We start from the raw sequence: 18,196 nt of genomic DNA, 5'->3' as shown, positions 1-18,196 counted from the left end.
GGGTATTACTATCCTTTCGGCTTCCCTCAGGGAGGTTTAATAACCAGCTCTTACTTCCACTTCCCTTTTAAGTGGACTTCCGCTATATCCTTACTATCCGCTCAACGGGCACTTTCTTAGAGGACTTCCCTCTCAATTAGGGTCTTAGCTTAGCCCTATATAACTATATAGCAACCTTCTCCCTCTTCTTTCTTCTCTACTTTAGGCTCCTCCTTAGATCTTTCTATATTAGTAGTTCCTTCTAGGTTAAAATCAAAGGATGTTATAGGTATAATATTCTACCTATCTTCCTCTAGCTAGACTCCTTTAAATGTAAAGAACTTTGTACTTCTATTAGAGGGGTAGGGTATTAGAATTATATTACTATCTAATATCTTAAGTAAGTAGGTATTATAGTATTTAATCTTATATACTTTATATAACCTTTCCTATCGGTATTCCAGCTTATAGATAGAACTTATATCCATCTTTCTAATTATATTATAGATAAGGATAAGATCTTTAGTATTAATTTAGATATCCTTGATATAGAATTAATAATAATTCTAGTTATTTCTTTAAATAGTATCCTTCTCTCTTAATACTATAATATACTCTACTATAATTTCGAAGTTATTATATATATCCTAGAGAACCTATGTATAAAGGAGAAACAATTACTAATAGGCTGTTTTCTACTCTTCCTCTATCTATCCAGGGGTTATGAAGTCCTAGTTAATAATCTGCTATAATAGGATAGTATTCTCGATCAGGTTAATAGGATTATAATTATATATTATAAAGAACGGTAAACAGCCTTATAGCAGCCTCTTAGAATTTATCCAATCTATATAAAGTATATATAGTAGTAATACTCTCTAGCCTTTATTTATTATATTAACTATTTTTACTAGTACTAATATAATAGGAATATAGCCCTATTTATTAATACTGTTAGTATATAAGTTATAAGGTAAGATAATAACTTATTGAATCTTTATATATTAAAGGAGTTCTTTAACCTCTCCTTTAAACTCTAATCCTCTATCTATTACTATATAAAATAGCAGTTCATAGTAAAGAAAGATATAGAGTTATATAAAGTAATAGATAGATATAGCTTTCCTATTAGATATAATTACTACCGCTATAAATCTAGTAAGGTTATTATAAACTTCGAGTAAAAGATACTTTATCCCTTTCTATATAGAGAGTATAAACTGGATATCTAGGTACTATTTTACTGTTAGTTATAGCAAAGGGTAAGTCTATCTAGTAACCTCCTAGAAATACTTTACATTATAGGCCTAGCACTCTAGGTATATATAGATCCAGTCTATAACATTAATATATATACCCTTCTAATAGTAATACTATATAATATACTAGTAGGTAGTATTATATCCTTAGTATCCTATTTTATTATAATAGGTATTGAAAGTATATCCCTAGTCTTATTTATTATCGATAACTTACTACCCTTCTCCTACTTTAGTATAGAGAAATAGGTAGCTGTTTTTATAGAAGTATTTAAATACCTCCTTCTTAAACTAGTAACGGTACTATAGTTCGATATATATAGGTTCGGCCATTCTTATAATATACTTAGTAATCTCCTATAAATATTCTAAATACCCTTCCCTAGGAAGTGGCTGGAGGTTCTGAGCTAGTACCGAGATTCGGATAGTATAGATTTATATATCTATCTAGTTATTAATATATTCTTTAATAGCCTTCTCTCTCTAATTAGATAGACCTAGAGGTTTTTATAAAATATATTAGCTATAGATTTCTTTAAGCTAGGAATATACTTAACCTCTAAGTTAAATAGTTAGATCTATATAATCTATCTTATTATAAGAGCTCCTAGAATATTGCTTATAATACCCTTTAATTGGTAAACTAGGATTAGGGTATCTATTTTAACTATAAAATAAACTCCGAATAGATATTAGTAGAATTATCTAAATATATAGACTAATCCTCTAAGCTTACATTTGGTTATATTGTATCTCCTTTTAGTAGAAGACTAGATTCTACTCTTAAACCGGTATAGATAGTATTTTCCATTAGAACTAACTTATTCGATAATAGTACTATATCCTTTAAAGCTAGTATCCACTATAAGGAAAACCATACTATATTAAGGGTTACCGAATATAAATATCGCTAAGACTAGTACTTTAGTAATTATCTATCGGAGCTTATCTATAGTAGTTTGCTCTAGCTCCCTCTATAACCAATTAGAGTCCTTTTTATTAGACTATATAGCGGTATAGCGATAATAGCAAAGCCTTAGATCTAAATCTAGTAGTACCTAACTATACCTATAAAGACTTAGATATAGTTAATATTCTTATTGGTAGTCTACTTACAGATTTTTATAACTTTCTTAGGGTAAGGAAGATAGCCCTCCTCTATATAGAGGTATCTAAGGAGTATTACTTACTTTTAGTATTACTAAGACTTTTTAGCTATAATAGTAGCTCTAGCTAGCTTAGTATTAAGTAATATTATATTTAGAGTTTACAGAGTATACAATTCTATTTCTTTTTCTACAGTTATTAAAGTAACTTCTTTTTACGGTAATTGTAACCGCAGCCTTCTAACCAGAAGGCTATATATACAGATATATTGATTCTATAGTTGTAGGATCTGTAGTATTGAAGATTATTCTCTGAGCCAATTCCTTGCTTATACAACATTGACATTACAATATACGAATAGTATATAACCTACAGCAAGTATTTAGTGGTGTATATAGTTTTGAGGTATATTGCTACTTTACTATAGAAGTAGTATCTTTAAAGTAATGCTATATATACTATTAATAGATAATTTTAAGATACTATTTCTAACCTTACTTATTTAATACTTATACTATTTTATAAGTTAGAGAATCTATTAGAAGTTAGGAATTAAGTTCTAGATATTAAAGCAATAGATATATAAAATAATTAATATTACTATAGCTATGTAATATATTATTATAGTTAAGGTTAATGCCCTAGCAAAAGGGTTTGCTAAGGTATTAGACTTTAATTATTATTATATAAATAGTAAAGAGCTAGGATATCTTTATAATATCCCTAATAGGGGTATAGCCTATATACCTATTTAAGCTATATCTTTTAATAACCTTAACCTCTACTAACCTTAACCCTTTAAGCTATCTCTTTATAGAGCTTCGAAAATAGTTATCTCTGAACTAGTTAGTTTTCCTTTACCTTTACTATTATTCTAAGTAGTTCTAATAGTAGGGATTTTATAATTACCTGTTAAATAGCTATAGAAACTTAAAAAGAATAGCAAGTTTAGCTTATAATTATAGCCCTCTATACTAGTAAAGTTCCTTATATTTATTAAACTACTAATCTTCTCAATATAGTATAGCTAACCTTCTAGACCTAGTACTCTAGAAAGTACTTATTATATTCTATAGTTACCTACTACAATTACTAGCTCTATAAGCTATATCTCCTCTATATTTATATTTTACTACTTTTCTTTAACTATTTCTAACAGTTTAGCTATAACTACCTGCTTTTTCTATATCTTCTACTATTAATACTACTTTATAGATATCTTTATTTCTAATGTATTAAGGCCTGTTCAAATGGTATAATTATAGTAATTCTAGTACAGTATACTCCTAACCTTACTGAAATTAGGTAGCTTAAGTAGGTATATAGTGTAAAGTACTATTAGAGATATTATATTAGTTAATAATATCTCGAAGTATATTTAAGTTAACTCTATATAACCTAGTTATAATTAAAGAATTAACTATAAAGCTTATAGTAATTCTAGTTAAGATATACTATATAATTAGAAGTGTTTCAAATAACCTATAAGTCTAGTAGTGTATTTAAGGTTTAGTTATATACATATAGTATATATAGTACTACTCCTTAATACTTTAACTAATATTTAACAAATAGTGCTTCTTTTATATTTGAATATATTAATAGCTTTAGAGGAACCTATAAATATAGTAAATTAATACTATTACTATATAAGTCCTTATTTAACTAATAGTTTTGTAAAACCACAAAGTTTATTATATTAAAGAAATCCCTTTTATATATACTTTATTCTAATTTCAGAGATCTAGAATAGGTTACTGTTTAATTATTAGGTAATTGTAAATTACTTAACGTATTAGATTATATTCTTACAGCATTTTAAGTACTTCTATAAGAGGTTATTACGAGTTAGAAGTATAGGCTCCTTTAAGGTTTACTAAACCTTTAACAATTATTTAGAGTATTATTAAAAGTAGTAAATAATGTTTAATATACTCTTTATCTTCTAAAGCTTCTAATACTTCTAGAACTACTTTAATAGTAACTATTCTATTCTTAATATCGAAGTTTATAGTATCTTTCTAATAATTCTACTATACTCTTTCTATATTATCCTAGATAGTAACTGAGTTATTTAAACCTTTTCAATAATATATTATTATAAGTGTTTTACTTTACTCTAATATTTAATATTATTATTACTATTATATTGTAAGCCCTGTTAGTGTGTGTACTATAGAGCCTTACCTACCTGAATCTCAATATTACTATTAACTATCTTTAATACCTTTTATAATATTGTTTACCTCTATTATAATATTAGTCTATCTATATAATATCCTTTGTTTTAATAATATAAAGGATATTAAACTTACTATTAAAACAGCTATTCTATATATATATAATGAAATATATATTCTAATCCCCTTCTATAGATGCATTATAATACTACTATTAACCTACTATAAATAACTAGACTTCTACTATCTACTTCTATAGCCTATATTACATAGGGTAAAAAGCTAAGATATACCTCTCCAATACTCTGGCTATATTCAACCTTTCTATATATAAATCCTTTACCTTCCTAACCTTTATCGATATCTAGAAGGCCTAGAAAGAAATATATAATACTCTATTAAAGTAGACCCTCTACTCTCTTTCTATAAAATACTCCTGTTTTTATTACTCAATATTCCTCTAGATATATCCTATCTAATAATAGTATATGCTATGTAATAAAGATCCTCTTATTATATATATTATTTATTTATCTCTGATCCTTTAGTTTAGATATTATATTTCCTATAATCTCTAGCCTCTCTATAGAGAACTATCTATAATAGTATCTACTAGATAAGGTAGTTACTAATACCGGTTCAACTACTCCTTTCATTACCTCTCTTAACAGTATTACTATAGTTAATCTATAGCCTATCTTTAACTACTTTAACAAGTTTAATAGAACCATTATTTCTCTAATATAAGAGTTTACTACTATCTAAACTATTAACTAGTAGCTTCTAACTATTAACTAGAAGTTTATCTAATTTGTTTCTATAGTTATAGTCTAGATAGAATCTCTACTACTCTACTATAGTACCTCTAATAACTAATCTTTAGATATACCTAGTTTAAAATTATAAGTTTAATAGCTTTATAAAGGTCTATACCTAGAACTACTTCAGTACCTACCTAAATAGTATATACCCCTCTTTCCTTCTATATATATTATAAAGGATAAGAAAAGGGATACTTTAACCACTTTAAAGTAGGTCTGGTCTATAAGGGTATTACTATAGTAGTAGATGGGGAAAATATTGAAATATATATTATAGAGGAAGAGGATATTAAGATAAAGGACAAGTAGTAGGATAGCTATAGAGAGATATATAAACGAGAGGTTAAAACTATAGGTTTCTAATATAATATTACTATAATATTATAATAGCATCCTCTAGTTAAAATATTTAATCTAGTAAGATATTCCTTCTAATTATATTATCCTTTTATAAATATAGTCTCTAGTATCCTATAGCTACCTTTCTCTATTACTCTACTTTATATTTAGCTCTCTATTTTTGAGCTACCTCTCTCTCTAGCTCTAGTATAAATCGGAACTTATTTAGCCTCCTTAGGTCTAGAACCTACCCTATTATCCTAGCAACCTTCTTAGCAGTATCAAACTACTCTAATAGCTCCTTTAGGTTATCTAGCTAGGGTTAGAGCCTTTTAACGGTCTTGCTATACTCTAGTACTAGATATTCAAATATCTCCTAAATTATACTATAATAAAGTGGGTGTCAGAAAGTGTTGTCACATTTCCCCACCTCCCCCACAGAACGCGTCGCGCATCGCGTGCTCCATTTTCCACCTATCTTCTTCCAACTACTACAACTTCGTCAATTTCAATCCAAAATGCGAGCTTTCAGGATAGAATTGTCGCCTAATATCCGGTCTATATCGGGCAACCGACGGGAGCTTACAAAAGAAGAGAGGGCCTCTATTATTACGGGCCGAAAACTCGGGGTTATACGAAAAGTTCTGGCATACAATTTCCGATGCAGCGAAGCGACTATTACCTGTACAGTTAAACGCTTCAACACCTACCAAACAGTTGAATCCCTCCTTTGGAGTAGCCGGCCAGTAAAGCCTATAGCTATAGAAGTTAGATATATTACTAGGCTGATTAAACAAAGGCTGATTATCTGTTAGGTAGCCCTCTGTAAGGGGGGGGGCCTCTAGGGTCTCTTATAATACCCTCTATTAAGTCTTTAGTCCAGAATTTCGTTGTAAATAGTAGTTAATTAAACGGATTACCTTCGATTCTAAAAAAGCAGCTACCTAGCTTACCTATAGAAAAGCTCTATAAGGAAAAGATATAGTAGTTTTTAAGGTATCCTATCTAGTATAAATAGTATTAATAGGCTCTACTAATAGCTTTTTTTTAGGGGGCCTACTTAGATAAATCTTCGGTCTAAATAGTACTATATACTCTAAATAGCTAGGCTTTTCGAAGGCCTAAGGATAAATATAACAAAGCCCTAGTTAATATCTAGGCCTACATTAAAGCCGAGATTACAATTATAGTATAGGGGTATATCTAGAAAGGGGGGAGGTCCCTACTAGTTATTATAACTAGGGACCTCTAAGCTAAACGCTAGGGCTACTTAGCTAACAGTTATATTTAGGCCCTAGAGGAAGGCCTTAAACTGTTTTACCGGCCTAGTACCTTTTTTTTACAAGATAATACTAGGGTATATATAGTTGTAAAGATAAAAGAATAGCTAGAGAGCTAGGGTATCTAGGTTCAAGACTACCCTCCTTACAGCCTAGACCTTAACCCCATTAAGCACATTTAGAAGGCTATAAAAGGTATTTTATATCGGGACTTCCCGGACCTATACCTCCTGAAAAACGACGACATAAATACTGCAGTTATAGAGGATACCCTGAAGGTTGTATAGGAGAGGGTACCGCAGGGGTTTATCGACGGCCTTATCGATTCAATGCCTAGGCGGTTGGAGGCCCTAGTGCGGGCACGTAGGTGGTATACCAAATATTGAAGCCCTGTTTAAGAGCTTCATTTTCCTATATTTAGCTAGCAAATTACAGTTATTTTGACCGAGTTGTGGCTGTTGGAATGGGTGTGGGTGGTGGTGTAGGTAGGTGCCAAGATTGTAATGTAATAACACTTATTGACACCCACTTTAGTATAGTAGCATTAGTATATTAGAGACTTACTATATAAAGTGAAATACCCTTAGTTTAATCTTTACTATTCTTACTTATATAAAGAGGTTATCTTTTACTTTTAATAGGTTCTATATCTAATCCTTTAACCTATAATTGACTATAATAGATATATTAAGTTATATAGTTATATTAGCTACTTAGAAACCTTCTATAGGCTTCTAGTAATAGCTCTAACCATTTCCTTTTCTTAATATTCTATCTATTCTCTCTTTATTACTTTCCCTATCTAGCTTTTAAACTACTTTTTACAGCTCAGTACCAGCTTATCTAGCTCTAGCTCTAGTACTCTTTCTTCTAGTCTCAATTTATAAGTAGCCTATTTCTATATATATCTCTTCTTCTATTTATTTAACCTCTTTTCAGCTAAAGCTAGTATTATCTTAGCTACTATCTATTAGAGCTTCCCTCTCTCTCCTCTATATCTCCTCTTTAAGATTCTAGTAATAGTAGTAAGAACTTAAAATATTAGTTTTACATTACTTAATATTCTAATATAGTTTTTAAAGGTAAGTGGTTTCTTATTAGAATATAGGTTAATAAATAGCTTTTTATTTTAAAGCTCTAGATTAATATAACTTAATATATTATTATTATTATTACTCTTATTACGCTTAGTACTAAGTATATACAGTCCTTTAACAAGTATATTGGTAGGAAAAACTATACTGAAGCTGGACGAAAACCCCTATATCTTTACTACAGCTCTACCGCTACATTATAGTATAACTAAAAGTTTAAGAAAGTAATCTAGTCCTATAATATCAAGGATTATATAAGTTCTCTAAAGGATAGTTATACTATTACTACTAACTATTTCTAGTATTTTCTATACTACTATTTATTTATACTATAATATTAGTTTATCTAAATAGTACCCTCTCTATAGTAATATAGAGGATATTAAATACTCTATCAAAGCGGCTATTCTATATATATATATAGTTAAGTATAAGCTCTAATCTCCCTCTATAGGCCTATTATAATACTGCTACTAACCTATTATAGATAACTAGATCTCTACTATTTACTTCTATAGCTTATATTATAAAGGCTAGAAGACCGAAATATATCTCTCTAATACCCTTACTATATATAAGTTCTTTACTTTCTTAATTCTCATTAATAGTATTGAGATTTAGAAGGAGGTATATAGTATACTATTAAAGAAGAACCTCTATACCCCCTTTATAGAGTACTTTTATACCTACTACTCTATATTTCTATAGACCTATATTATCTAATATTAATATACTATATATAATAAGGATCCCCTTACTATAGATACTATATATTTTTAAATCTTTAGCCTAGATATTACCTTTCCTATAGTCTTTAATATCTCTATATAGGACTATCTATAATAGTATCCTCTAAATAAGATAGATATTATTACTGGTTCTATCGGTTCTACTACTTACTTATCTATTCCCTTTAATAGTATTACTATAGCTAATCTATAGTCTATCTTTAACCGATTTAACAAGGTTAATATAATCTTCAACTCTTTAATACTAGAGCTTAATATAGCTAAAGCTACTAATAAGAGGCTTATAACTACTAATAAAAAGCTTATCTACTTTATCCCTAGGATTATAGCCTAGATAGGCTCTCTACTAACTCTCTTCTAATCCTCTATAATATCTCTACTAACTAGCCTCTAGATATATCTACTCTAGGGCTCTAGCTTTAACAACTTTATAAAGGTTTATATTAAAAATACCTTTAATGCCTATCTAAATAGTATATCTCTAAAGAAGAAAGAGGATAAAGATACCCTCCCCTCTTAGATATAGGTTTATAAGGATAGTATAGTAGAGGCCAGAGAAGAGGGTATTAAAGTAGATATTAAAGAGGAGAAGGAAAATAAGAAGTAGAGGTAGAGAAAGAGATAGAGAGAGGTAGTATATATATATAAATTAGTATTAGAGCTCCCTATTATAGGCCCTTTATAGTCCTATATTAGGGAATCCTAGTTAAATAAAATATTTCCCCCTACTATATTATTATCTATAAATATACTTTAATTCTCTTATACTCCTTTACTACTCTATATTAATATTATCTATATACTCCTCTATTACTTCTCTCTCTAGCTCTAATACTAATTAGAACTTATTAAGCTAATTAAAGTCTAATATCTACCTAAATATTCAGTCTATCTTATTAATAATATCTAGCTATTCTAATAGCTTTTTATAGTTATTAAACTATAGCTAGAGCCTCTCTATAACCCTACTATAGTCTAGAACCAGATATTTAAATATCTCCTTAACCTTACTATAACGGTATAGCGGTATTACTATATCTAGAACTTTCTATAGAAAAAGAAATATCTTTAGTCTAATCTTTCTAGTCTTTACCTATATAAAGAGACTACTCCTTACCTTTAAAAGACCCTATTCTAAATCCCTTAACCTATAGCAGCCTATTACCGATATATTAAACTATATAGTTATATCGGCTAGCTTAAAGGCTCTCTATAGGTTTCTAGCAGTAGCTATAGCTACCTCTCCTTTCTAATATCCTATCTACTCCCTCCTTATCATCTCCTCTATCTAACCTTTAAGTTACTTTCTATAGTTCGGTACTACCTTACTCTCCTCTAGTTCCAATACCATCTCCTCTAACCTTAACTTAAGGGGGGCCTATTCCAGTACCTACCTCTTTCTCTACTTACCGGACCCCTTCTCTATTAGGGCCTCTGCTGCTTTACCTACCTCCTGCTAGAGCCTCCCTCTCCTACCTCTATACCTCCTTCTCAGTATCGCTATAATAGTTGCTGGGACCTAGCGGATTAGCTTCGCTTCCTCTAATATCTATATATAGTCCTCGAAGGCTATGAGCCTCTTATTGAGATAGAGGTTAATCAGTAGGCAATAGGTCTCAGTTCCAAGGTTCTAGATAGGTATAGCCTTATAGGCCCGGTAATTATACTATAGTTATTAAGGGAAACTAGTAAATAAATTAACTAAGTAATAAGCTGGACTTTCTAGTCTTAAAGCTGTTTAAGATCTTAGCTAAGAAAGGAGCTTCCTATCTCTTAAACCTATCCGATATCTAGATAATATATCCGGTCTTCTTACCTAATAAACTAAAGAAGGCTCCGAGTAACCTACTCCTAAAGTAAGTTCCTACCCTATTACTGTTAGAGGAAATCGATAGAGAGCTGGAATACTAAGTGGAAAAACTGATAGGCTCTCGATTAATAAGAGGGAAGCTAGAGTATATAGCTATATAGATAGCCTCTAACGAGGATCTGGTCTAGTACCTAGTAGGAAACTATAAAAATACCTTAATAGTAGTTCGGAAGTTCTATAAGGAGTTCCTAGAGGTAGTAGACCCTCCGAAACAACTAGTATAATAGGAAAAGGCATACCTTAAGGAACTAGATAAAGAAGATTATCTAGAAGATAACTTTCTAGAGTTATAGATAAAAGAAGGACCGATATAATTATAAAGAAGGTATAAGTTATAAGGATATAACTCTCTTCTTTTAGAGAGGGGATAGTATAATAGCCTAGTATAGTTATAATAAGGTTAGTTATATAATAAACTATATAACAGTTTATATATAGACTCTACTATAGGACTAGAGGATCTACCTTTAGGTATATCTATGTCTAGAGTATCTACTCTCATTTACTAAATATCAGAATAGGCTCCTTATTAATTAGCTAGAGCAGCTCTAACCCTATATACCTATAAGAGTAACGGTAATAGTAACCGATAGGTACTAAGGGTCCCTATATTTATAAAGGATTGCTTTTTCTCCTCTAGAACTATACTTAGTTTAGCTCTTTACTTTTACTTATATTTTCGTTATTAGGTATAACCTTTAACCTCATCCTAGTTCATTTATATATACTGTAATACTTATTGATTTAATGTCTAGGTAGTTAGAGGCACTAGTATAGGGATATAGGTAGTATACTAAATATTAAAGCTCTATTTACGAGCTTTACTTTCCTATAACTATAGTAGTTTTAACTAAGTTATAGCTATTAGAATAAGAGTGCTAGCTATATAGGTAGGTGCTAAGATTGGAATATAATAATACTTTCTAATACTTACTTTATTATACCGAATCCTAACATTTAAAGACTAATAGGTTATAACTTTAATCTATAATTTACAACCCTTAATAGAGAATATCTAATATAAAACTAGATAATATTACTATATAATTATAGTTATAATAATAATATAATTTAGAAAGTATATTTCCTAAGCTAAAACTAACATAGAGTTTTATATTTAGTTATTTAGTATATATATTACAAATATAACTATTTAAGAATATAAGTATATATAGTCCTTTATTAGGTAAGCTTTATAATATTCATTTATTTAGTACTTTACTAATATATATATATATATATATATATATTATATCCTCTCTAATATGCCTTTATATATATATCTAGGTTTAGGAATACTTTACTGGCTAGAGCCTATGTAGTCTTACCCTACTATAACTTATAAGCTTGAGAAATACTATATATAGCCTTCTAATTAGAATATCTTTCTTAACCTAGAACTTATCAATCTAGCTATTAAAAAGGCTAGCCTCTTTAAATAAACTTACTATTATACTAATGTTATTAAGAAGTTTATATATACTATACTATGTATAGGGGACTTTTTATTGTTATTATTCTTGAGGATTTAGAAAGAATATATAGATAATTCTAAAAAGTAAATTCTAATATTAATTAATTATATTTCTTCTATATTATAAAGCTTCTTAAAAAGGGTATCTCAGTAAATAGAGTAATTGGTGAAAGATAGTCTTTTTGGATACAATACATAGTATACTAGACCTTCCTAAATTTATTTATTCTTAAATAGAAGGTCTAGCTTATAGATTAGTTCGCTGTAATATTATAGAGCCTTAGAAGCTTCATTGATTCTGAAAATGAAGTAAAAGAAAAAGAAGGTTTACCTACTTTTAACTAGAAGAAGCATAAGGTTAAAAAAGAACAGAAATAAAGAAGGCAAAGGAAAAGTAAAGAACTTATTTTTAAAGGATATTTAGAATTAAAGTATATTTTATCCTAATAATATTTATAGAAGGACTTATATTATATTTCTATACCTTTTATATAATAGTATTTTACTATAGTTAATAATAATATAAAGACCTAGACCTATACTCTAACTAGGCTTAGAGGGAAAGTATAGGGGTATATCTTTATAACAGTAAGGGATACCTACTTAAAGGCTATATATAGTATAACCTTATACAAGGCCCTAACTCTCTATACTCAAACTAGGGTAGGGAGGCTCTGCTAGAGATGAAGTATAAATATACTAGATATATTATAGTTTACTTTAATATAAATAATTGAGAACTAATTAATTAATAATCTATAGATTGCTAATACTATAATCGGTAATATTATAAATATACTAAAGTATATTAAGGTAGCTTATAAGATATATATTGAAGAGGTTAAAGAGCTATTAGATAAGGATAGTAGTAGCTTTAATTTAGGTAGGATTTACTACTTCTTTACTAAACCTATTTATATTAAAGTTACTTATATAGTAAACTAACTTGTTACTACCTTTAAGTCTATTAAAGCTATATATTATTGTTACTATATTATATTAAATAAGAAGAAGCCTACTCCTATAAACTATTTATATATATTTTACTTATAATATTATACTAATTTACTCTTAAAGAGATATGCTATAACTATAACTAGCTACTTAAGTTCTATACTAATCTCGCTATTACTTTGTTTCTATATCTAACTCCTTTATATAAGAAGAGGGATACTAAGGTAGGTAGTTTATACTATATAACCTAGTAGTTTAGTAATATTTCTATAGGAGTTTAATAACCGTTTATATAATCAGAAGCTTGTAATTATATACCATTTCTATTATAGAGATAATAGATTCTTACTTACAATATAGTAAAGATTTAATAATTTAATATATCTCTACTCTTTATAAAGGTCTAGCTAGGTAAACAATAGGAAGATAAGTCTATTATAGAATTTATAGAGGAGTATTAGAGTATAGTACTAAATAGTTAGTCCTATTATCTACTAGGGAGTATTCTAATAGTATTATAAAGATAGTCGATCTATTTCCTCTAGCAAAGACCCTTTAAAGTAATAGATAAGTATATTTACATTATTATATATTATGTATTTATATAGGATTCAGTAGTAATTTACCTTTATATTATTATCTTAGTAAGATTCCTATTTATATTATACTTCCTCTCTTTCTCTTCTTCTATTCTCCCTCTTTAGAAAAATAATTAATTAGTTTTCGTATATTCTCTATATCCTCTTCTAAAACCTATTGGTTAAACTGTAAGAACTATCCTTCCCATTTAATACCAAAGAGTGTTTTACTATTAACTTACTTCTCTTCCTTTACTTCTTCTACTTCCCATTCTTTATTATCTTCTAAATTAGATATATATATCTACTATTTATCCTTCTAATTATATAAATACCAGAGTTTAAGTAACGCGATAGCAAATACAGTATATAAATAAGAATATAGATTAGATAAAGTAAAGTAATATATTAGAGAGTTAATATATTCGAATATATGAAAAGTACTAATGAATTGAAATATAAAATTAATATATTAGAGAGTTAATATATTCGAATATATGAAAAGTACTAATGAATTGAAATATAAAATTATATAATATTGTTATCTTAAAATTATATATAAATATAAGAATAAGCTATTTCTTATAAAGCTCTCATTCCTAATATTCTATAATAGAATATTATTTCTAGTTTGCTACTACTTCTAACTAATATTATTTAAATTATCTTCAGTGTTTATTAAGTTAGTTAAGTCTTTCTTATATATTTAGGTAATACTCTCTATTCTAAAACGTTCTACCCTGAATATATCGGGAAGTATTTAGGTTATATCTTATTAGTATTTGAAAAGCGGTAAGGTAGGTTATTATATTAAATATTATTGTAAATCAACTCTGCTTCTAGAAGGATAGTAGCTTAAATAATAGAGTTCTCAGATATATAATAATGAAGATATTATATAAATATCTAGTTAATATATTCTGTTTATCTATTAGTATAGGGGTAACATACTATAGAAAGGTTTCGGTAAATCTTATTTAAATAATATAGATTACTTTAGAATTAGAAAGGAATATACTATATACTATACTTAAGCTGGATTTCTCTATGTAGGAGTTTAGTAAGTTCCTAACTTTTAATTATTATATTAATAGTAAAGAACTAGAATATCTTAGTATAATAGTTAATAATAACTAGGATTATATCTCAATTAAATCTATCTAATCTAATTATAGTTAGTTTTCTAACTATAAAATCTATTATAATTTCTCTCTAAGGATATTAAAGAATCGAGAGCAAGTTGAGATTACTATAAGTTAAGTATCTTTAAAGCTTATTAGTCACTTATATTAAAGTAGCAATATACCTCAAAAACACACACACTACCAAACACTTACAGTATGTTATATACTATATGTACCTTGTAATGCTAATGTTATATCAGGGAGGAATTGGCTCGGAGAACAATTTTCAACACTACAGCTCCTACAACTATGGAATTAATGGACCTACATACATAGCCTTCTGGTTAGAAGGCCGCAGTCACAATTACCGCAAAAAGGAGTTACATTAACAAGTATAGAAAAAGAAATGGAATTGCATGTCCTATAAACCCTGAGAGGGCTTAACTAAATATAAGGACGCCCTAGGTGGATAAATATAACAAAGAAACAGAAAAGCAAAATTCCAGAACCTATATCCCTCTAGTTAGAGAGAGCTCGTTGCCCTAGTTTAAGATAAAAGGTTATAATGAATTAATAGTATAGATTCCCTTAAGTTTTACTTTATCTTTAACATATATTTATAATATTGTTAGAGGTAGTAAGCTATATTTAATAACCTCTTAATCCTCTAAATCTCTTAGAACTATCTCTATTATAACTTCTCTTAAATAGTACCTAGACTAATAATATTCTGCTACTAAATCTACTTTACTACTTCTAGTTATTCTAAATAGTAGATAATTAAGCTATTTTTCTAGTAGATATCTTATCTTTATATTTAGATCTTTTTAATAGTTTATTAATAGAGTTTTACTTCCTAGCTCAATATTAAATAGTAAAGTTAAATCTAATAAATATATATATTACTAGGTTTATCTACTATTTAGATAATATTACTTTATAAACCCTTAGAGGTTATTATAGTTTTAAACAACTATAATCTTATTATAACTTCCTTTTAACTAGTATTATTAATATTTAAGCTTTAATAATTACTATTACCCTATAGCTAGGGGTACTATAGTTCTTAGTTACTCTAGAAAGCTTAATAGACTAGAATATAATAGTGTAATTTCGGTAATTAGCTACCTTTTAAGAGAGGATTACCCTTGTTATCAAGTCTAATATATCGATTTTAATAAGAATAGGTCTTTTAGGATTAGAATATTGTAAAGGGAGTATATATTGGAAAGTATTCTTAAGTTAGTAGAAAGCTACTTATAGTTTATTATTAAACTAAAGATCTTTAAATTTCTTTCTATTCTCTATTCCTTTTATTAGGTTTATTAAAGAAGTATAATTTATAAATAATTATAAATAAACTTTTAGTAAGAATTATAAACTTCTAAAATAGTTCTATATCTTAGAACATTTAATGTTTAAACTATTCTTAGATAGTATAAATACACTATAGATCTCTAGTAATTCTGTAAATACTTATAATATACTCTAAACATTCTATTTAATGTTTATAAAAGGAGTATGTACTAAGTTCATAGTAGAGTTATATCTATCTTAAGTAAGTAAATGCCTAGTAAATATATTCTATATAGTCTTCTTATACTTTCAAGAAAATTAGAATATTACTAAGGTAAATAATATAAATCTTATCTAATAATTATCTTAAAGTTTAGTAAATATAGCTTTAAAAAGTAGCTATAGTATTAGTCAATCTAAAAGGTATAGCTAGATATTTAAATAGTCTATAATAAATATAGAAAGCTATTTTCTATTAGTCTCCTTTTTCGATCTGAATCTAGTAGTAAATATCCTTAACATTTAGCTTAGTAAAGAACTTAGCCTCTAAAGCTCTATCTAGAATTTCTGAAATTAGGATAAAGGGTAGTAGTTCTTTACTATAATCTTATTAAATCTCCGGTAATCTATATACAAGTATAGACTTCTATCTTCCTTAGAGATAAATAGAATTAGGCTGCTTTTAGAAGGTCTTATCCTCCGTTTTACTAGACTTTCCTTGAGATACTTATCTAAATAGGGCTAATGGAGGGTATAGTTCCTAGTTATAACTTAACTTTATAATTAGTAGGTTTAGAGAAAGGTAAAATACCTGAATTGTTAGATATGTCTATTATATCTCTAAACTTTAATAGTTTATTAAAGACTTCTTTACCTTTTTACTATAGTTTCTCTTCTTCTTTATTAGAGAAACGAGATATAGATATATCTAGATGAATTAACACTATAAAATATATTCCTCTTTCTTATAATACTCTATAAACCTTTCAGAACTAGTTAACTTAACTATATTAGTTTCTTAGATAAACTATTAACTTTATATTTAAAGAAATAAGAGACTTTCTAGTTTATTAAATATAGGTATCTCTAGAATTATTACCGAATATCCTATAATATTCTATTAAACTATAGTATAAGGTATTTATACTTTTCGAATTTAACTATAATAGTTAGTAAGAGATAATAGTATTCAAGAAATACTAAAGACTTTTATAAAATAAGAACCTATACAGTAAACATAGGATATATCTCTCCTAATTTATTATAGTTTATATCTCCTAATAAAAGAAATATCTATAACATTTAATTCGGTATAAGTATTTTAATTAATAAGAAAAGAGGTATTAATATAGGTATATAATATCTCTAAATAAAGTTATATATAAGTTTAGTCCTCTAAAAGAGAAGTCTCTATAATATTACTATAAGTGCCTGCTATTTCCCTAGTAGTTAGTATAGGAAAGTATAGTATCTTCGTTATTAGTACCCTTAGATTTAGTTTAAAGACTTTCACTTTTATAAATATAGAATACTCCCTATCTTAAAATCTAAGGCATTGTAGTATTCCGATATTAACTATTATTTAACTTAGATATTATAACGAACCTGTCTCTAGACCCGTCCTGTTAGGGTTCAGTATCGGTCGAAGGTATTCTCTTAAGGGTGCTTAGGTTCGGTGCAGCCAAAGGGTGTACAACAAAGACTTATCTCAACAGTAGGCTCTCGAGCTTATAGCGAACTGTAGTTGTAATTGCTAACTAGAGAACTCCCAGAGCTCTCCAGAACGAGTGACTATATACTATCTAAGTCCCTGGGCTCTAAGCAGCTCCCAAGAGCTTACTAGAGCCAGCGGCTTTCGGGGGCTCTTGAGAGCCCTTAGGAGCAGCTTCTAACTAACCGCCCTTCTAAGCTCTTAGGTGCTCCTTGGAGCACCCTGTAATTGGTTCGTTAAATAATTAGCCCAGGGTATCCTGTACCCCTAAGGTCCTACTTATTAGGTTATTCGTAATACAATACCCCTCTTCTAGGGTTAATATCCTATCAACTATATCTCTTAACCTTCCTCCTAAAGTAGCGCCAACAGCCCCCTAGT

The 18,196-nt window shown here is 28.3% G+C and overlaps 1 protein-coding gene across 1 annotated transcript; it reads left to right on the top strand.

Moving 5' to 3' along the window:
- Positions 1-6,203: 6,203 nt before the first annotated feature.
- Positions 6,204-6,500, top strand: B0H64DRAFT_320545 (uncharacterized protein; the record flags this gene model as incomplete). The annotated part of the gene is made up of 1 exon (XM_062800472.1): positions 6,204-6,500. The coding sequence occupies one exon, from the start codon at positions 6,204-6,206 to the stop codon at positions 6,498-6,500; it is 297 nt and encodes a 98-aa protein (XP_062661588.1).
- Positions 6,501-18,196: the final 11,696 nt, after the last annotated feature.

The sequence above is a fragment of the Chaetomium fimeti genome (genome assembly GCF_033439085.1).
Source record: "Chaetomium fimeti strain CBS 168.71 chromosome Unknown B0H64scaffold_3, whole genome shotgun sequence".
Classification (NCBI taxonomy): domain Eukaryota; kingdom Fungi; phylum Ascomycota; class Sordariomycetes; order Sordariales; family Chaetomiaceae; genus Chaetomium; species Chaetomium fimeti.
This window is presented reverse-complemented; position numbering and strand designations above follow the sequence as displayed.